Source organism: Myotis brandtii, unplaced genomic scaffold, assembly GCF_000412655.1.
Source record: "Myotis brandtii unplaced genomic scaffold, ASM41265v1 scaffold133, whole genome shotgun sequence".
In the NCBI taxonomy this organism is placed as follows: Eukaryota; Metazoa; Chordata; class Mammalia; order Chiroptera; family Vespertilionidae; genus Myotis; species Myotis brandtii.
In genome coordinates this window covers 2,929,982-2,951,817 of record NW_005354718.1, presented here as the reverse complement: position 1 = coordinate 2,951,817, position 21,836 = coordinate 2,929,982, and the positions used below count along the sequence as shown (strand labels likewise).

General features: G+C 51.2%; 1 protein-coding gene across 1 annotated transcript in view; it reads left to right on the top strand.

The window, feature by feature from the left end:
- The first annotated feature begins 4,929 nt into the window (after nucleotides 1–4,929).
- PLA2G4E (phospholipase A2, group IVE) overlaps nucleotides 4,930–21,836 on the top strand; it is a 38,086-nt gene continuing 21,179 nt past the window's right edge. The window contains exons 1-5 of the mRNA XM_014534829.1: nucleotides 4,930–5,025; nucleotides 11,275–11,347; nucleotides 17,089–17,225; nucleotides 18,867–18,998; nucleotides 19,883–19,923. Coding sequence (XP_014390315.1) covers nucleotides 4,930–5,025; nucleotides 11,275–11,347; nucleotides 17,089–17,225; nucleotides 18,867–18,998; nucleotides 19,883–19,923 — 479 coding nt within the window. The remainder of the gene's footprint in view (nucleotides 5,026–11,274; nucleotides 11,348–17,088; nucleotides 17,226–18,866; nucleotides 18,999–19,882; nucleotides 19,924–21,836) is intronic.

Below are 21,836 nucleotides of genomic sequence, written 5' to 3'. Positions count from 1 at the left end.
GTCTCTCTGACCCAGCTGCAGTTTGTTAGGTAATTTTAGATTGCAAAGGGCCAAGGCATTTATATGCAAAAGCCTCTGCACACAGCTTGGGTGGGGCGGGGTCTCAGGGAATCAACAGGGCGGAGCAAACAGCTATGGCTGATCCTCAGTCCTGCCCTAAGAAGTCCCCGGGTCTCAGTGTCTCACAGTAATCGCTGCAAGCACCTCTGAGAGAAAGCCGCCCTCGAGTTCCAACCGCTGCCAGACAGTCCAGTTTCTCCCCGTATGAGTCTGGGTCCCCAGAGACTCGCCTGGAACTGGAGTTCAGAGCCATCAGGAGCTTGAGACTCCCTCCTGATTGAAAAAGACAACCGTGTCCTCAGTTGCCAGCCCTTTCCACGTGCGCCTCTGTACCTCTGCACTTTCCTTCCCCACCTCCTCTGAGTCTCAGTGTGCTTTTCTCTTTCCTTCTAGTTGTAGAATTTCCACTCAGCCAGCCTTCCTGTGGTTCTGGATGATGTCCATTTTGTCTTTTAGTTGTATTTTTGAAGTGGTTGTGCGAGGCAGCAATTTCAGGTGTTTACCTACGCCGTCATCTTGGTTTCTCCTCCCACGCTTGCCTTCTTGATGGCAATTTCCCTGTACCCACATGTCCTTTCCTATTCTCTCCCCATAGAAAGGCAACCACAATCCAACTTTCTCAAGTGTTTCCCAATTTAATAGCTGTAATAAAATCTCATTGTCATTTTCATTTCCCTGGGTATCAGTAATTTTGAGCATTTCCTCAAGAGCTTATTAGCTTTCTGGGGTTTCCCCTCCTATACATACCAGTTTCAAATCTTTGGCCCATTTGTATGTCGGCATGACCATCGTTTCCTTGTGGCGTCTGTAAGAATTCTTTGTATGACAGATATTACTCCTTTGGTGATTTGCAAATGCATTGCGAGTATCTTCTGTCGTTCTGTCAACTATCAACATATTAACTTTTTCTGTGTGTTCTCAGTTGATACAAATCATTAATTCTTATGTAATCAAATTTACAAGTTTTTTTCCCCTTATGGTTCATGGTTTCAAAATGTTGTTTAAGAAATCCTTCTTGTACCCAGATCACAAATAGATTATCCTACATTGTCTTCTATTAACTTTATAGTTTTTCATTTCATGCATTGATTTGTTTATAGCCCATCTTTTTATCTGAGGTTAAGGGGAGATGTGTTATTTTCCTCTATATAGTGAGTCACTGGAGATCATGTCAGCCATTAAACAGTGTTCTCTTTTCCTATTGAACTGCAGTGCCGATTTTATCATACATTAAGTTTTCTTAAATATCAGGGCCTGTCTCTGACCCCTCTATTTTGTTTCATTGGTCCTATTCTTGCGTCAACAACCTACTGTTTGTGTTAGTGTGGCTTTGTAGTTGATCTTAGGATCTGGTAGGGCAAGACTTTCCTCTTTACTGTTATCTTTTAAGGTTGATATTGTTGCCTAGTGATATTTATTAAGAGGAGGAAATTTGGGATATATTTTGGAGCTGGAACTGTGCTTACGGCATCTCCGGCTTCACTGCAGTTTTACATCCCTGTATATTCACACCTGGCAATACTTTTCCCTCTTGGCTTCTAGATTTTGTACTTTGTTTAGGGAGCTCTGCCTCATCCCAATAGTACATGAGTATCCTCTAATAACTTATTTTAAATCTTCTATAGCGTTATTTTAATAGTTAGATATTTAATCTGTAGCATTTATTTTTGTATAGTTATGAAGTTAGGATCTAACTTTATTTTATTCCAATGGTAAGCTAGTTTTTCTGATAATAAAATGTGTTCTTTCTTCCCTGATTTTAAATATTTCCTTTATCATAGACTAAAAGTCGATATATATGTAGGGCTGTTTCTGGGCTCTCCTTGGTTTAAGGAAGTTTTGGGACCCAGAATGTGTTGGCAAGAATGGAAAAGCATCAGATGCCTTGGAGCAGAGGAATAGCAGGTTGAAGGGAGTGGTCACACAGTTCACTGGCCGCCAGCCAGCTGTGTGGGGTGAATCCGGGAGAGGCAGAGGTGCTGGGAGAAAGATGCTGCTGAAAGACAGGGTGGGAAGGAAGGGACAGGTCCCGGAAGCATGTTGAAAAAGGAAAAGAGAGAATTCATCCTTGCTCCGTTCACCTCCGTTCACCGGGGAGTGCTGTCAGCTGAGGCGCTGAGAGGAATGTACTTGTCAACGCTGGGTCACTGGAGGCCAGGAGGCTGTGGGCCAAAGGCAGGTTCTGGTTACCCCATCAGTGAGAGCCAGCGAGCAAGTCCCCAGACACGCCCACCCGAGGTAGAGGCCTGGACTCCCGCTCCTCAGGGAGGAGGGGTGCTGGGTGAAAGGAACTTGGTCCCTTCCACTCTGTGCAGAGACGGCCGCAGCGTCCACATGAAGGAACTCGGGGGCAGGGAGAGAGGGGCCTCGATTAGAGCACCAGGTGTAGCAAGAACAGGGTTTTAGCTTAAGTTTTATGTTCATTTGGAGACACACTGGATTAGAGGAGGGGATTAGGCTCCCCTCATTTTGTCTGCAAACGTTGTCTCTTTGCCTGCCGCTCCTTACCTTCCCAGCCCGATTCCCACTGACCCCGCACTGGAGTTCTCTCTCCCCTTCTGCCCTGCACTGGAGTTCACCCTGGACAATTCAGCACTCAGTTTAGCCCTTTCTCTCTCTCACTAGATCATAAATTCTCTGTGTTTTCTTCCAAAATCTGCCCTGAGCCTTCAGCACCCAGCTGGGCACACAGTAGGCACTCGGTAAGTGCTTGCTGGTAGAACGTCGACTCGGTTGACTACGGTGCCTGGGTCAGAGGCTGGGTCAGAGGCGGGAAACTTCCACCCACCTCCTGTTCAATTTGCTTTCATTTCACTGGAGCGAGGCTCTGCTCTTGAGGAGTTGCTGCACAATGAGCAAACACAGGGTGGGAGAGCGAGATCTTCCGTGCTGCCTCTGGCGGATGGAGCAGGGTGGGCTCCTTCCGTGAGAAGAGCATCAGGTTCCAAGCTGTGAAGAATGCCCTGGAGTTTGGGGCTTGTCCTAGGCCTGTTTCACGGGGGAAGGGCTGGGAGTGGGGAGAATGTGGAGACAGGTGGGATCCTCAGGGAGAAGGTTCTCTGGACCTCACCATAGCCCTCACCCTGTCACTTTTAGACACTGCTGTGCTGTGGGTTGGGTTGCCCACCACATCAATCCGCATTGCCTTCTAGAAGTTCAACTCTCCTGATCAAAAACTATCGATAGCTCCCCATTCCCTGGAGAATAAGTGTAAATTTAAAGCATGGCCTTGAAGGGTCACAACTGTTGGGCCCTAATGTATAACTGTCCAGGTTTTTCCTTCACAAAGCCTCCTTGCTCTCTGCCCAATTTCCACCGCCCACTGTGTCCCACTCTCAATCCCCCCTCCCCACCTCTATATCCTCCCTTAACACTCACTACTCTGACACCAGACCACTTGTGTACCTGAGCGTACCCTGTCTCCTGGCCTCCCTATGCTTGCTCATGCTGTCCCTTGCTCTCATCATGCCTTTCCCACCTCTCATCAGCTTCTGCAATCTTATCCATCCTCCAAGACCCGATTCAGATGTCGCCTCCTCCATGAAGCCTTTTCAGACCCGCTCTTTCCCTTCCCAGCCGACATCCACTTTTCATCATCTGTGCTCTCTGATCAATTATTGGCTCTGTAAGCCACGGGTGCCCACCAATGTGAAGGGTTCTATTGACCCTCCTAGGATATGCCTGTTAGCGCAGGAGACTCGCCCTCTGAGCCTCTGAGGGGTTGGGAGCATTTGGCTCCCTAGATGGACTGTCAACCATTTCAAGCCTGGCATTTCCTCTCTTACAGTGTATGCAGTAGATGCTCACTAAGTGTGTAAACTAAATTTAATTTAGTAGAATCCACGGAGGGGTGTGGGTGCGAAGTTTGTGTCCTTGGCAGTTGGACAGATGTCAGGGGCAGGGAAGGGCATGGGCTGGGCGGGGTCCAAGCCAAGGCCCATTTCCCCACTGGAGGGCCTGGCAGGCAGCGGGAACAGGGCGGGGACATCCTCTACCTGGCACAGGAAGAGGTCCCACTGATACCACCCATCAGGTTCCATCCCGTGCTTGGGCCCAGTCAGCTTTGTGTTCAGATCTCACCCTTGGTTTCATAAAAGCACTTTAATCTGCGGGCCAGAAAAGCCGGTTGTGGGCCCCAGGCGATAGCTCAGGCAGGAAACTCCCACTATACCTAGCTGGGCAGCCGAGCAGGTGAAGCCAACTCACTGGGCCCCCTAGTGAGCCAGCCACCAAGCCAGAGATAGGATCAGCTGGGTGGGGCAGGAGCATCCTCTAAGCTGCCCAGAGACCAGGCAGGGCTGGGCACACCCTCTCTCTCCCAGGCTTCGCAGGAGGAACAGCTGGGGGCACCTGCCCTTGACCAACTCTCCTCACCAAGGATTTGGACAATGATTTTCTTTCTTTACCTTCTGACTTTAGGAGCCCTGGCCATGGTCCCTGCCTCCCATGAGGCCCCTGCCCACGGCTCCTATGGTTCCGAGCCATGGGACTAAATAGAGTTAAGAAGGCAGGCATCGTGCCCCCCACCCCCGGGGGCAGGACTTCGATTAGCTGAAGAGAAGGGGCTTATCCTAAAGTTGCGAGGGTCAGCATCCTCTCCTTGCCACCCTCTGTTCCCACAACTGGTTATTCTGAGCTTCTAGGGGCAGAAGACTGCTGACCCAAGGGCCAGACCCCTTGCTGGTCCCTGCATTTCCAAGATCTGAAGACCAAGGATACTAAGAGGCGTGGGCCAGGGTTCCCTATCTGCTCATCCACCTTAACCCCTCCCTGGGCAATCCCAGCCAATGCTAAGAGGCATCCAGAGGGTGGAGCTCTGAGTCAGAGTATAAATTCCCAGTCTCACCACCCAGCTGGAGAGCCGCCACGATGCTCCAGAAGCAGATACCCGCCTGGGTCCCCCACTACCTGCCAGACCCATGCCAAGCAGAAGATGACAGACCCTCAGCCACCTGCGCCTTGGAGGTGAGGAGGCAGTGGTGGGCAGGTGGGGCCAGGAGCTGAGGGCGGGAGACAGGCTCAGGGAGGCTGGGGGCACTGTGGACTCCAGAGACATGGGGCTCCTCTGCAGGGGCTGTGCCCACCTAGCACCCAAGGACATGGTCTGGCCCAGTTGGGGCTGGGGCTCTGGGGTGGTTAGCCCAGCTGTGGGTACCCACCGGCTTGACAAGATGCCATTGAGTGGCTCAGGGCCATCCTGGGCCCAGGCCAGCAGCCAGGTAGACAGTGCTCAGCACTGCCAGGAGTGGGTCCACATTTGGCCTATCCCAGCAGCGAGCAGGCATTTGCCCTGTGGACATCCTAACTGCCCTGCTGAGTGAGTGTGCGGAGTGATGTCTTGTGAGGATCAGTGACGTGGGCCAAGAGGGCTCCCACCTGGGTCTGTAGTTAAGACTCCTGGGTCTCTCCAACTCCTCTCAGCCTGGCAGGAAGACCCCAGGTTCATGGTCAGATTGCCAGGGCTCTGGAGCAGCTCTGCCCTGGCTTTCCTCTCTTATCTCACTCTTGTAATTTGCTTTAGACACGCCATGCCAAGGACTGTCAGCAGCAACTTATTTCTCATTACCATCCCCCAGCCCACGCTAAATCACCGAATGAGATGAGTGATGCCCTGAAAGTGCCTTGTCCTTTGGGGTGGGGGAGATGGAGACCCTGATCAGTCTCCAAGGAGCCCAGGAGGGGAGCTCAGTGCTGCATGATGTCAGTGCCCCGCTGCCCTTCAGGAGTGTACCCACATTTCTCCACAGCCCTCGGGGAAACTTTACTTAGCAGCTAAATAGCCCTCACTGGCATCCTAGGAAGACCTTTATAAATCCTTCACATTATAGCATCTGTGGTTTGCAGAGCTAATAACTGGCTAGAGAACTCAGAAAATGAAAAGCGGATGTTACCTGGGAAGGGACAGAGTGGATCTGAGAAGGCTTCATGGAGGAGGAGGACGGCACTTGCTCCTCCCTCTCCAGTCTTACTGAGCCTCCAAGAGCCTGGGCTGGGCTGTGGGGTCCCTCCCCAGAAGGGACAGAGCTTACCCCGAAGGGGGAGTGAAGCAACAGAGAACTGCGTCTGTCCCTCTCAGCTCCTGGAGGGTCCATGACTCCGAGCTGGGACTTTTTGCCCTGACCCCTCACTTAGCCTGGATGGTAAAAAAGAAAACAGGCTCCTTACAGGTGACCCCTGGTCTCCAACTAGCTGGGAAATGTCCATGGGCCCCACAGAGTCCCCACCCCAATGGCCTCCTTGTAAGAAGGGCCTGCGCATCCTGGAAGCTATCTCCCGGCTGGTCAGAGCTCCGACACAGTGTCGAAAGGGACTCTGGATCCACCCAGCTCTCTGGGACAGAGGAGATGGCATCACCAGCCGGGCCTGCTCTGAGAAGCCCTGGGGAGAGGAGTTCCCACAGGCTCCACGGGAGCTGTCTTCCCCTCTTTAGCACCAGACCTTATGGGTGGCTTGGTTAGGGTAGGCCTGCCCCCAGGATGGGCATCGGACCTACCCCTTCCCTACTCCCACCCTCACCTGGGAGCATGACCCTGAGTGACTACCTGTGACTAAACATCCGTCTAACTTGTAGTGGTGGCTACATTCTTGGCATGTAAGGAGAGTCCTGAATTGGGAGTCGGGGGTTTTACTCCTGCCTCTGCTATGAACTAGTCTAGGGCATGAGCTGGGACAGGATTGGATTCACGCTGAGGGCCGGCGTCCAGGGGGCTGCAGTCAGGGAGACCTGCACCTGAGTCCTGTCTGTCACTCCTGGGCTGTGTGGCCCTGCATGAGATGCAGCTTCTCTCAACCCAGTCTTCTCTGCAAAGTGGGCATCACAGCACCTTCTCAGCACAGGGGGAGGCTACAGATGCAGTGCACCCAGTGCCGCCAGGCCTCGCACCCTGAGGGTAACGGAGTGTGTCTCCAGCCTCAAAAGAAAACAGGCTCCTTACAGGTGACCCCTGGTCTCCAACTAGCTGGGAAATGTCCATGGGCCCCACAGAGTCCCCACCCCAATGGCCTCCTTGTAAGAAGGGCCTGCGCATCCTGGAAGCTATCTCCCGGCTGGTCAGAGCTCCGACACAGTGTCGAAAGGGACTCTGGATCCACCCAGCTCTCTGGGACAGAGGAGATGGCATCACCAGCCGGGCCTGCTCTGAGAAGCCCTGGGGAGAGGAGTTCCCACAGGCTCCACGGGAGCTGTCTTCCCCTCTTTAGCACCAGACCTTATGGGTGGCTTGGTTAGGGTAGGCCTGCCCCCAGGATGGGCATCGGACCTACCCCTTCCCTACTCCCACCCTCACCTGGGAGCATGACCCTGAGTGACTACCTGTGACTAAACATCCGTCTAACTTGTAGTGGTGGCTACATTCTTGGCATGTAAGGAGAGTCCTGAATTGGGAGTCGGGGGTTTTACTCCTGCCTCTGCTATGAACTAGTCTAGGGCATGAGCTGGGACAGGATTGGATTCACGCTGAGGGCCGGCGTCCAGGGGGCTGCAGTCCGGGAGACCTGCACCTGAGTCCTGTCACTCCTGGGCTGTGTGGCCCGCATGAGATGCAGCTTCTCTCAACTCAGTCTTCTCTGCAAAGCGGGCATCACAGCACCTTCTCAGCACAGGGGGAGGCTACAGATGCAGTGCACCCAGTGCCGCCAGGCCTCGCACCCTGAGGGTAACGGAGTGTGTTCTCCAGCCTCCCCGCCAGAAGGTCCAGCTATAAAGTGAGGGGTGGGAAGGATACCATTGGATTGCACGATCGCCTCTCCTGAGAGTCAGGGGGTTACAGCTTCTCCCCATGAGCCGGTGATGCCCTCTGTCCCGAGGAGGCCTGGAGGGAAATGAAGTCCTGGTGAGATCAGCCCCAGGGACCAGGGCCGGGGAGGGGGGCAGAGCGATGTGTGTCTGCAGCCTGAGGAGTGGCGCCCAGGAAACTGCTCCCAGCCGTCCTCCCCACACAGCAGTTAAATGCACCTCTGTGCCATTTGCCGGAGTCCCTGCCTGGCGCTCCAGCGCACCGAGTGCTCCCTAGTCCTCACCCCAGGACCCCCAACACCCCGTGACCCGCAGGATTCAGGCCTGTCCCTGCTCCAGGGCTGCAGCCCAGCTGGCACGATGCCTGGCCATGCCTGTTGTTAGGTATCTCAACTTTCACCCTGATAGCTAGCGAGGGTGTCCTGTCCTAGGGACCGGCTTGTCCAAGTCCCTGAAGTTCTTACCCTTAGCACCATGGCTGCCCGTACACTTGCTTTCCTTAATCTCTGGTTCCCATCTGCAGAGTCACAGATATTGTGCTTTGTTCTTTTGCATTTTTCTATTGTGTATCAATTGCCTCTGGGGCCATGAATTTTGCTTATCTCTAGCACCATGCCAACTGAGCACATTACAGCAGGAGCAAAATACTCATTTTAGGCCAAGAAGGTCATTTTTCACAGTCCTGGTTCCTGGAATCCTCTGGGCCCAAGACCTGAGTCCCCCGTTCCCTCTGCCTTCCTCCTTCCTTCCTCTGGGCTCTCTCTCCAACCCGCCAGGCTCTCTCTCCCTGCTGGGAGATGGCAAAGGGCTTTGTAGAGGCCTTTGAAATTGGGTCTCTCCTGCAAATGCCTGGGCTAGAAGGTGTGACTTGAGGTTCAAGGCAGACCACAAGGAGCCCTCTGTGGCTGCTAGAAAATGGAAACTTCTCCAAGAACCCTTCCAGCTCCGATGTTCTCTGGCAGTTTAAAAAGGAGAGGCCATGGGCTCTGTCTGTTGAGCACAAGTGGAAAAATGGTCAGAGTTTGGGGTTATTTGGGGGCATTGGGGAAATTCAAGGTAAAAAGAAGAATCTGTCAGGAAAATAGATTTTAAGACCAAGGGCAGCACCTGTCTTCATGTTTGCCGAGGGCCACTTTCAGGTGAGATGGCAGGATAGTCATGGGTTGGAACACGGCCTTAAGAATTAGAACTGGATTCAAGCTAGGCTCCTCTGATTCTAGCTGAGTGCCTGGAGTCAAAGGACTCGGGCTCAGACTCTCCACCTGTGAAGCGAGGCTAATAACAACGGCTTCATGGGGTGTTGTAAGGTTTGAGCAAGACAAATGTAGACGTTGTATACACAACACTGAGCAGATGGCAGACCCTCAGCCAGTGGTCGCTGATGTGGTTACTGTTGCTGAGTGGCCAGTGGAAGTCATCAGGGTAGATGACAGCTGAGACCTTTTCTTGGAAGGCAGGGAGACCTCAATTGTGGTCCTGTGGGAAGCTACATAGGTGCATTCCCTTCCGGAGAAGACACAAGAGAGCAGGCCAGGGCCAAGGACCACCCCTCCTGGAGGCAGGAGAAGGGTAGTGATGGCTGAGAGGACCATGGCCCTGAATTCAGAGCCCTTCAACACAATGAAAGGACCCTGAGGACTGACCCCTGCCTGGCTAAAGCCTTGGGCGGCTCCCCATTGGAGCCCTCTAGTTGCCCTCTGAGAAAGTGGGCCAGTGGGAACAGGCTAGGCCAGAACTGCTCTCCTGGTGCAGGCTGACTCCTCCTTCCTCACCAGATCAGGCCATGATACCACTCTGCCCAGGTGCAGAGTGAGAAGTAAGAAACCCACTGTGCCCAGAAGGGGGCTGGACAAAGGCCATAGCCATATTTCTAGAACCAGAAGAGAAGTGGTCTCTGTGTCCTTTGGCCCAAGTTACAAAGCTCAAAACAAAACCCTGTTAGAGCATGTTATTGACTATGAAGATAGTCAATATTTTAGAGTTAATCTTACCAAAGGAATCTTTTTTTAATAGAAAGCGTTATTGTTGAAAGTATTACATATATCCCCCTTTTATCCCTCATTGACTCCCTCCAGCCAACCCCCCCACCCCTGCCCCAGGCCTTCACCACCCTATTGTCTGTGTTCACAAAAGGAATCTTTAAACTAACTGTCAGATTGGCTTTGATTCTCTGATTTTGAGTCAGCTGTTGGGGAGAGAGGAGACAGAGACCCTCAAATTGGCTTACATCTCTCTCAGTGGCTAAGCAACAGCCTTCCCAGTCATCATTCTATTGTTGCTGGTTAAAATTAAGCCCCAGGAGAGGCTGGAAGGACAGACATCAAAATGATAGCAGTTCTCATGACAAGTAAAAAATATTGTAACTATGTGCAATGATAGATGTTAACTAAACTGATTGTGGTGATCATATCAAATCATTATGTTGTACACCTAAACCTAGTACAGTGTTATATGTTAATTATATTTCAAATTTTAAAGTATATATGTATCAACACCTCTATTACAAATGTTTTATGATGATTAGAAACAAAGAAAAGTGTCTGACAAATAGTGTTTAATAGATGCTAACTATTACAAATATTATTATCCTATATAATAAAAGGATAATATGCAAATTGTTCCCTCAGTAGTTCAACCCCCCAGGAGTTTCTACCGCTCGCTATGACATACACTGACCACCAGAAGGAAGGCCCCGGCTGGCAGCCAGCAGCCAGGGGTGGGGTTCGGGGTCGGGGAAAGGAAGGCCCCAATTGGCCCTGATCTCCGGCCAGGCCTAGGGACCTTACCCATGCACAAATTTTGTGCACCAGGCCTCTAGTCTCTGATAATAGTCAAGGCAGATGAACTATCAGTGGATGGTCTGGGTTGAACATATAAATAATTATTATAACGTTAAAAATTTTTAATGATGATTTTTGAGTGATAAGATTATGGGGACTCTTTTTCTTCATACTTTTGTTTTTCCAAAACCCTAATATTATTTTAAATAGAGAAGAATTGTATCCTCTTAAAAAGTATAGAGTGATTTTAACCACACAGAGTGGACTATGTGTAGTGTAAAGGTTCCAGTTCAGAGGCCTCTATAAATATAGTCGCTCAGTGAGTTGGAGGAGTTCAGTGGCATCTACCATGAGCACAGGCTGGGAGTGGATTGGAAAAAAGACTCATCTAAGCCAAACTTTTATGGAAAGGGCCTCAAATCTCTAGATTCAAACAGGAAAGACATGAACAGAACAGGCACGAAGCTGTCCCTCTTCCAGATATGCTCGCTCAGAGTGGGGTTAAGAGGAAACCCCTTATCTCGATGCCTGGGATCCCCTGGGGACCAGAGAGTCCTCCAGGGCCCAGAAGTGTGGGTTGACTGGGGAGGCCTCTGGAGGCCAGGCAGTGGGAGCCTATGGGCAGCTGGAGCTGCTCTCCATCAAGGCCACCTGCCATCATTGCCTTGATAGTGAGTCCACTGTCCTCTCAATCCACAGGAGGGGCTGTCTCCATGCTACCTGCTAACAGTGAGGGTCATCCGGATGAGAAATGTCCGGCAGGCTGACATGGGTGAGTATCTCCCTTTCACTTCCCTCCTCCTTCTCTGCCTGTGGGGTCTGGATGGAGAAATGGTGTGTGCATGTGTGTGTGTGAGTTGTGTGTGTGTGTGCATGTGTGTGTGTGTATTTCAGACTTTGGGGTTTCTATTGATTCCCATGCCTTTCCCATTAGCTGTGACCTTGGCACTACCATGGTTCCCTGTCACCTCACTCTCCTCCACTGCCCTCTCCCTGGTATCCATTTCCAGGAGCGCCAGTGTCTCCCACACTGGGCACTCCTTGCTCTACATGAGTTGAGGGACTGTTTGGGGTAAAGGGAAGGAGAGGCCCTTAGGCGTCTTTGGGCCAGCCGCCAGCCTAGTCCTAGTGCTCCTCCTCAGGACTCAACTACCTTATTGGGTTCTAGGGTCCAAGCCAGAGGCCCCACAGCCCCCAGTTCTGCAGATCAGCCCCATGGAGTGGTTGACTCACCAGGGCTGCTTATACACTGTTTTCTTGCAGCCTTAACTTCCCCTTCCTCCCAGCACCTGCAGCATGCCTAGGCCATGGGAGCCCAGGGAAGTCTCTAGCTTCAGCATTTGGGTGAGCAGGCTGCTCCCCCATGCCTGGCTTTGGGTGGTATTTCAAGAGATAAGGGGAGCCAAAGCCCCTTCCAATGCTTCCCCCATCTTCCCTCAAAGAGGAGAAGGCTTGGTGTCAAGGCCCCACTGCTGAGGGGCTGCCCCACTCACTGGTGACCCCACAGGGATGGCCCAACAGCCATCAGGATTCCCCAAAGCTTTGTTATACTCTCACTGCCCCGGATTCAACTCAGAGTGGCAGAGAATGCACAGAGCCATGATACTTTTTTAAAGTTTTTATTTATTGATTTGAGAGGGGGGGAAGGGGGAGAGGGGAGGAGAGAGAGAGAGGGAGAGAGAGAGAGAGAGAGAGAGAGAGAGAGAGAGAGAGAGATTTGTTGTTCCACTTATTTATGCATTCATTGGTTGATACTTGTATGCACTCTGACTGGGGATTGAACCTGTAACCCTGGTGTATTGGGGTGACACTCTAACCAACTGAGCTGCCAATCCACTTATTTATGCATTCATTGGTTGATAATTGTATGCACTCTGACTGGGGATTGAACCCATAACCCTGGTGTATTGGGGTGACACTAACCAACTGAGCTGCCAAGCCAGGGACATCTCTGCCCAAAGTGAATATAGAATAGTCATAGAATATGGCATTCTAACCTTGTCACTACATAATTAAGACCCAGAGGAGGACAATGAAAACTGCCAGTAGCTAAGGAAGGCTGCACTGGGGACCTGGGTCTGAGAGGGGCAGGCTGTGAGCATCCAGAGGCCCAGGGAGACCGGTCTGGAGCGGGGCCATCCTGAAGAGGAGAGGGGAATGTCTTCCCAGGCACCTGCTGGGGGCCAGCCTAGGCGCGACCTCCAAACACCATTTGCTCCTCTTAACAACCTGAGGGTAGTGCTGTGAAGCCCATTTTGCACATGAGGGTTAATGAAAGTGTTGGATCCCAGGTCTGAAGAGCTGGGAAGTAGAGGGGCCAAGCCAGGAGAAGGAGGCCGGGCCATTGGTGGAGTGGGAGGAAGCCAGGCAGAGGAGAGATCAGGATCTAAGTGACGTGGCGCCCGAGTTCTTGAAGGAGGAATTGCATGACTTCCCAGGGCTCCTATGCAAATTGTGCTGGAGCACAGGTGGCCAGAGCTGAGACACTTGCTGGGAAGCTGTCCTGTAGCTGCTGCTGCTGTGCAGGGTTGCGTGTGGAGGAGGGAGGGCCCTGGAGCCCTAGAGAAAGCAAAGGGATCAGACAGGATTCAGACCAAGTCCCCTGGATGGTGAGTGTCCAGAGCCCATTCCAGCAGGAGCAGTTGGAGCCAGAGTCCAGCTTGGGCCTAGCTCTGTGGACAGGGCCAGCCAAGGGCCAGGGATTTCTCCTCGGGCTTCTCAAAGCCTCCCAGCCCACCAGGAGTGATCCGAGGAGTCTGAAAGTGTCCCCCGGGCTTGGAGCCTGGCTGCCTCTTTCACCTCTATTGCCCATGCCACACTTCATTCCACTCCCCTCAAGGACAGCCTCGGCTTTCACACTCCCGCAGCTGCACACCGGCCTCCACTCCTCTCTGGGTGTGTCTGTCCCAGCCCTGCCTATACCTGTGTCCAGAGCCTTTCTGTCTTCTCCCTGTCACACCCCTGCCAGAGGTAGGGGGATGGAGGAGGAGACAGCCAGAGAAACGAGCTGAGGTCTGGCTCCACCACCCCGTCTCCCCCTTCCCCACATGTGCCTGGGCACACAGGCTGCCTTTAGAGGGTACCTGGTCCCCTTTGAGCACCCTTAGTTGTTGATTTTTTCTTCCTTTCCCCTGAGGAGCAGGGTTGGGCATGCATGGTGTCTGGGTGCCAGCCCGGAGACATTGTGTCTAGTCTCCATGGCTGGGCTCTGTTGCTGCCTTGCCGGGTGAGATTTGAGACTATCCTGATGCCTTCCAGGTCCTGGGTTACCCTGGCCCCAAATTGTTCCCTTCTGGCCTGTATCAAAAGCACGTTACTCTCTGGTTCCACCTCTAATGTGTGTCTAAATTTGCAAGAGTTCAAGGAGCCTGAAAAGGATGAGATTGAGGGATGAGATTCAGCGATGACCCCCCGCCCCCCACCCCTTGTCAGGGAGCGTGCCGCCCACACCTTGGCCAGAACTGGGAGGGAGTCTACCCAGAAGCCTCCTAGCTATAAAATGTTTTTATTCCTCTTGGGGGAAAAAATTAAAATGCAAACCAGCACCCTAAGGGATGTGAGGCATGTATCTGCAGAGGTATTAGCGAGACAGTGTTCTCAGCATCTTTGGAGATCATTGCATCACTTTTGCCACCCACCTTCCAGGAAAGGATACATGTCATCAGATGAGCAAGCCCTCTGTCACTCCCAGAGGACTAGAACCAATCTATGCCTAGGAAATTCCCTGTAGTCCCTGAAATTCTCAGAACTGGGTCACCGTTGCTTAACCATTATTCTCCATTGCAAACATGATGGTCCCTGTCCTTACAGTCAGCTAATGACACCTGCCATCTGGTCCCGACCGGATTTCCTCCATCACCCCTCCCTCCCCGATTACCTCTTCTTTGGGTTGCATTCTCCTCCTTCCCACCTTGTTGGGGTGGGGGTGGGAACTGCTCTCTGCACAAGGACTGAAAAACAAATTAACGCTTGAAGTGTGGGTGTCTGATCAGCCCTGTCTCTTCCAAGCCAAACGTGATGAGATTTTATTTAATGGGTTAACGGGAGAATTTGAGGCATGGACTGAGATAGCAAAGGGATTTTAGGGGGAAAGGGACCTTTACAGGGTCCATTATATCGTGCTAAGCAAATGGGTGTGCAGTTGGTGGGGTCGCTGCCTGTAGGCTTCTAGCGTACAGAAGGCAGACCAAGGAGAAGGCTACAGGCCCAAGAGGAGGGCCAGTATCCAGAAAAGGCTTTGGGAGGGGTCCTGGAGTGCTGAGTAGATCCCAGGGAGGCTCCCTGTGGGCAGAGGGATTAGGCACGGCAGCTTTCATACTTGTCTGCGGTGACTCAGCCTGGAAATCTGGGGTACTGGGATAGCCCAATAGCAGGAAGTTGGGCTTTTGCATGCATTCATTTACTCAGCTAATATCTCGTAAGCGCTGACACATGGTCTTCCAGGCCTGCCAGTGTTCTGGGTGCAGTGTTAGCCAGTGCTCTGCCAGGGGAAGAGCAGGGGGCTCCAGGTAAAGAGGGGCACCTGGCCCAGGCTTGGGGGCTCAGGGAAGGCTTCCAGTGGAGTTTCCTTCTGAAACCCAAAAGGACTAGCCAAGGGAAGGGAATTCTAAGCAGAAGGAATGACAAAATGGCATGGCACCTTGTGAGACCTACAAGTGATTGGGTTTTGCTAGAGTCTCAAATGCAAGTGTGAGCACCTCTGTGTGTACATACAAATGTGTGTGTGTGTGCATGTGTATGTGTGTGTGTTTGGGGGCAGGGCACAGGCTGGGTTGTAGGGAGAGTGGATAAATGAGGCTGAAGCTGTGGAAGTTGGCAGGGCAGCCCTGTTGAGTGGTTGGGACTCCATCCTGAGGGCAGGTGGGGAGTGACATGGTCTGATCTAAAAAGATCCCTCTAGTTTCTCTTGAGAGGAAAGATCAGAGTAGAGGAAGACAGAAGACAGGGTACCTAGTGGGGAAGAGGCAGCAGAGATGAAGGTGGCCTGCACCAAGGCAGTGGCAGTGCCAGGAAGGAGATGTAGATGGGCTGGAGTGATCAAAGGAATTAAATTGACTCAATGCAAGAGTCAAGGACAGTCCTTGGTGTCTGGCCTGGACACCGGAGTTGGCGATGAGGAGTAAGCAGCGGATTGGCCACCGAGGGGAGATGGGGGTCATTATTATTTTTTATTCTGTTGGGTTTTGGTCATTCTTTGTGTCTGAATTAAATGATGAGTATGACATATAAAGAACAGTGTCATCTCACCCTTATTCAATGGCAGGAGGGCTGCAAATTCCAATTCATTGAGTAGTAAGCCCTCAGAGGTTAACCAGACATTGGGGATAAAATCAGAAGCCGGGGGTGCTTGTGATACAATCCCTGGTGAAGAATTCTGGTAAAGTCCTCAGTGTGGTGGCCATGTAGGAATAAGTCAGTCCGGGGATACACACCTCTGGTTCCATTCTCACAGAACATCATTGATAACCATTGGATCAGTCTTACCGGTACAGAACTCCCATGCCCACACCATCTTTACCTCTAGAGGACTCTCTGACATTGGAAGCTATTGTCTTTACTCGTTTTCTGTGCATCTGGTGTGAGCTCTGGGAATGAGCCCAGCAGGTTGCTGGGAGAGTAGCAAGGGCACCCATGGCACCTCTTTTCCCTCCTCCCAGGTAGAATGGAAAGAGAGAACCAGGCTGGGTTGCTGTTTTTCACCCTATGCCTTCTGGTGCTCCAACCCAAAGACCTGGGAGGCCTTCTTCCACTTTGGGAGGGCTTATTGGGATCACAGCCCTTGTCCCTTCTTCAGAGCACATTCAGCATCAACACACTTGGGTTGTTCATTTCCAGTGGGAAAAAAAGTATGTGGCTCCATGTGATGGTTTCTTGGGTCACACACCTCATGCTGGAAGACCAGTGTAGGTATGAAGAGCCCAGCAGGTGCAGTTGAGACATGTAGTTGTATGTAGATGGTGGTCCCTGCTCCTAGATCCTACTGAATAGCTGTTCCCCCCAAGCCCTTTCCCACTGTGGTCCTCTGGGCTGACTCACAATAGACTATGCCCCTTCTAATCCCCACTTCTCCTCAGCCCAGAGGAAGAGCTGAGCCCTACTTTGGTTCCCCTGGTGCCCTGGGTTAATGCAAGAGGCAAACTGGACCTTTTGGGGCTGGTCCTCCAGATCTTTCCCTAGCAGAGAGAAAACCGTGCAGCCATGCCTTGTCCCAAACCAGAGAGCCAGGGTGCTTCTGACAAAAGTCAGAGGCCATGTGTGTCCATGAGAACAGTCAGTGAGACCTGTGTCCACCTATGTGAAACATCTAGCCTGCAGTTTGTGACTGTCTTAGGGTTCTGGAACAAAAACTTCTGCAGAGTCAGACTCATGAGTTAGGAGAGGACCTGAAGCTGAGACAAGGCCTTCTTGCTCCGGAAGTGACTTGCCTGAAGTTCCCTTCTGACTCTGCACTCTCTTCTATGGACCTGGGTTGGCACCTCACCCCTCCCTCCCACCCTTGTCTTCATTGGACAGTGAGCCAGACAGACTGCTATGTGAGCCTCTGGCTGCCTACCGCCTCTCACAAGAAGCTGAGGACTAGGACCATCTCCAACTGCCCAAACCCGGAGTGGAATGAAAGCTTCAACTTCCAGATCCAGAGCCAAGTGAAGGTGAGATGTGGAGGACTGCACCTGTCTGCCCTGCCTGCATTTCTACTCCCCTCTTTGCCTGCTTATCCATCTCGTTGCTTATGTGTCCTTCTTATGCCCATTTATCTTTCTTTCTGCCTACTTCTGTCCTCCTATTGACTTGTCTTCCTACTCACCCATTCCTTTCAGCCTGTCTCATACTTATCCTTCTCTGAGTCTGCTTATCTTTCCACCTTCTTTCTTGTCTCTCTTGTCCTTCTACCTGATTGTGTCTGGAACTGGGTGTCTCCTGTCCCCAACTAGAGTGTGTTTCCAGTACTTTCCAGAACATACTGCAAGCAGGAGAATACACAAAGAGAAAAGCCATTCTAGTCATTAGGTCCAAGGCCAGTCTAATTCCATCCAGGGGGCTTTCTCTATCATAATTTTTTTTAGATTGCTTTATTCTTTCTAATTCCTTGGGTGTGTGTGCTTACATTTGTTGATTTATTTCATGGTGTTGGTCCTATTCAGATCTATGGTGACCCTACGTAGAGTTCCCATCTCCTTGCGGGAGAATTCTCCCTTGAGCGCCCTGAGTCGTGGCAGCCTCAGCAGAGTGCTCCTTATGAGAAACTCCGCCTCTTCATGGAGGCATCACCCATCTGAACACTTGAGACCTGGCAGCTCTAGCCAGCTTCCTGCTTTCACAGTTTAGGCATTTCTGGTACATGACAAGTAGTTTTTATATTTATTGTTTTAAAAATACCTATCATATATGTGGTTTTGGCAAAAGGAGGAGATTTCTATGTGGGCTCAATTGGCCATCTTGAAATTAGAATTTGGGCTTCCTTTGTCTAAAGATCTAGGGGGCTACTGGGTTGGTTCTGGACATACTTGGGTTTCTAGTAATTACAAGGTCACAGATCTCATTCAGTTGCAAACCCCCAGAACCACCTCATGTCCACCAAACAGGGACCAAAGAGGCAAACCCAGTTCCTGCCCACATCTCCCAGGATCCTTAGAAAAAGAGGCCTCAGGAGCTAATCCATGTTACCTGAGACCATTGACCTCAGAGTTCAGTCAGATGATGGGGTAGGTGCTCAACTCTTGACATGCTGCCTTGGGGCCCTCCATGAGATCTCATTAGGAGCTGGTGAGCCAAAGAATGGAGTTCCAACACCTCACCCCAACCCCATCAAGCATCGGAATGCCTATGATCTTTGGCACAACAATCCCTGGATGTTAACATGCTAGCTTCCCTCATCTGGGTTTTCTAACACCACAGGGGCTGTCTTCAGCTCCTGAGGTCCTGGTGCTGAATACATTCCATATCTGGCAGGAGTTTTGCTTGCTCTGCCCTTCTGTTCTTCTTCCAGGTAAAATGAAATCCCTCACACTTCACAGGCCCCTGCCAAGCTTGCAAAATCCTCCAATAGGGGAGTCAGAGCAGAGGGGCAGGAAGGTTTTAGAGAGAGTTTGAAAAGTTGGAGTAGACGCTTTCCTCTTTAAATTCATTTCCCTACAAATGTGTCTCACTTCTGAGCAGGGACCTTCGTGCTGGCCCCTGTCCCTCAGACCCACCTCCTGGCTAGGACTGAGGTCAGGCCCCTTGTCCTGAGAATGGGTCAATGGGTCAGTGCAATCACTGTAACCAGACTTGTACCCTGCGTTCTCCCCTAGAATGTGCTAGAGCTGAGCGTCTGCGATGAAGATGCAGTGACCCCAGATGACCATCTCTTGACAGTTCTCTATGACCTCACCAAGCTCTGCTTCAGGAAGAAAACCCATGTGAAGTTCCCACTCAACCCAGAGGTCGGTACAGCTGCCAAGCCCCTCAGCCTCCTGCTTCCAGAGGGGCAGCTGGTCGTTCCCATGATGCTTTTCCATGGGTTCCTCTCTGTGTAATGGCCAAGTCAGAGAAAGATAACTGCTGATCCAAATCCCAGCGCTATTGCTTACTAGCTTTATGACCTTGTGGAAATTATTGAATTCCTCTGAGTTCTTTTTCCTTGTCCATACAAGGGTGATATTAGTACCTACCGCACAGGGTGACTGTGAGACTTAACCGGGAAAACGTGGCTGAGGCACCTAGCATTGGTCACAGTACAGAAGAGAGATGCAATAGTGTTGATTCCCTTTCCTCTTTCCTTTCCCTCGGGGTCCTGCTGCTGGGAGAGCCCCAGGGGACAGAGGACAGAGGAGAGTAAAGGAGGGCAAATCTGCAAGTCAGAGAAAGTCTGAGCTGGAAAGGACCAGAATGTTATAGATTCACTCATTCAACAAATACTTGAATTCCCACTGTGGACCGGCAGGGACGGGGCCCCTACCCTTCAGAGCTGAACTTTCTGGGGGCCATGTCACAGCTCTCCCTTGCCCCTGGCACAGCCCTTTGGGAAGGCAGGAGACCATTGTGAAGTAGAATAATGGGGATAGAAGATGAAAGGGAAATGTTCTGGGTATAAGAGTTTCATGCTGGGGTTGGGGGTCATCTCCATACCCTGACCCTCCCCTGCGTGGTCAGCAATGTGCTTGGTGTTAAAGACTTGGGGACAGCAGAAGGTAGAGAGGACAAGAGCCAGGAGCAGCTGCCCCCACTCCATGTTAGCAGGACAGCTTCGTGGGAAGGATGGGACAGGTTCACCGAGGCTCCTGGGGCAGCTCGCAGCTCACAGCTGCCCTCCCTCCCTCCCCCACAGGGCATGGAGGAGCTGGAGGTGGAGTTCCTGTTGGAGGCGAGGTGAGTAGCCCACAGTCCTGACACCCTAGTTGCATTTCAGTTGTATTTCATTTGCTGTCTTCCCCTCTTCCACTCTCTCCCCTGGCACTCACCTCAGACTCTTCGCTGTGTATTAGAATCACTGAAAGCCTTTAAATACTGTAGGTGCCTGGGTCCCATTCCTACTCATCCTGTTCTACTGACACCAGTATTGCTTGAAAGATCTAATACTCTGGCCAACCCCCTGCCTTAGCTCCCCTACCTTCCTGAGAGTGGCCTCTGGAAGAATTCCTGCCACCATAGTGATCAGGGCTTACTGAGGCCAGGCAGAGAAAGAGGTCAGGACCAAGGGGTCTCCTCCTTGACCCAGAACTGTTAGAACAAACTCCCCCAAACTTTGGCCTAGATAGGCCCTAGAGCAGTGATGGCGAACCTTTTGAGCTCGGCGTGTCAGCATTTTGAAAAACCCTAACTTAACTCTGGTGCCGTGTCACATATAGAAATTTTTTGATATTTGCAACCATAGTAAAACAAAGACTTATATTTTTGATATTTATTTTATATATTTAAATGCCATTTAACAAAGAAAAATCAACCAAAAAAATGAGTTCGCGTGTCACCTCTGACACGCGTGTCATAGGTTCGCCATCACTGCTCTAGAGCATAGGCTGCTCCTTGTCCCCCTCTATGGTCTACTCTGGAACCAAATGAGGGGGAGGCTCTGACCCAACATGTGGACTATTTCTCATCATGTTCAATGAGAAGAATGATCCAGGGTCCTGGAGCTCTGACTATGCTGTGGCCTCAGTGGAATTGGGGACACAGAGCTGAAAGGTAGGAAGGACAAGAGGATAGAGAGAGAAGGAAGGGGAGGGGCAGTAAGGGAGGGCAGCAGGTCCCCTGCCCAGGACGGCAGTGTGCCTTGTGATGGGGCAGCTGGCTGCTCCCCTCTTCGTAGCCCTGGCAGAGCTGCGCCCCCTGGATTTATGATCAGCCAGGGACAGGGAGGACGAGAGGAATGAGCTAGAACAAGAGGGCTTGTCACATTCCACTCAGAGGGTCCTCTGCTAGGGGCTCTTGGATCTACAGCAAGTCCTCGGATAATGTCTCAACGTCATTTGTCATTTCGTTGTAATGATGAGCTGATATAGAAACTTTACTCTTATTTATGTCCATTGGCCTATGTTAAAACTGGTTTTGTGACACTGCAGTTCCAAGAACCTCTCGAGGACGTTAAGTGAGGAATTACAGTATTTGAGGGGCTTCATTTCCCATCAAGAGCAGAATGACAACTTCAAATCAACTTTGTTTCACATTAAAGAAAATCTGGGCTCTCTTCTCCAGGTCTTGATTTGACAGGAGTTTTAAAGGGGGGGCGGGCGTAATCCTCTGCTGAATTAGAAAGCGGCCTGCAAAATGAAACATGTCAAAGTTGGTGCTTAGAGTTGATCTGGAGACAGCCACCTTGGGCTTAAGTGGGCTGCTAAGTGGTACCGTGGAGACATAAGCTCTGGGCTCTGTAGCACAAGGACACTTCTTGTTCACCAGGCCCCTTTCTGCCAGGGTCAGAACTGTTTGTTCCACACATAAGTGAAATAAAGCACAGAACGGAGTACGGGCCAGTTTCACTACCAGAACTATTTACATCTGCTCTAGCTGGTGGTCTGGCCTTTTCCTGCAGCCTGTTTATCCCCAAACTGCCTTTCATCTGGTTGGACATAAAGAACAGCCATCCCAGCAAAATCACATATGCTCAATGCTTACTCATCACTTGTATTTTTTCCAGTTTCCTTGCATTATTATAGTGTCTTGTTTTTAAGAGCTTATTTATGACTAAAGATGTTAACCATTTCTCATGCATTGCAAATGAAATACCATGTTTTTGGTTACTATTTTACTCTGGTGTTTTACCTTTTGGTTGTATCAAACTTGTG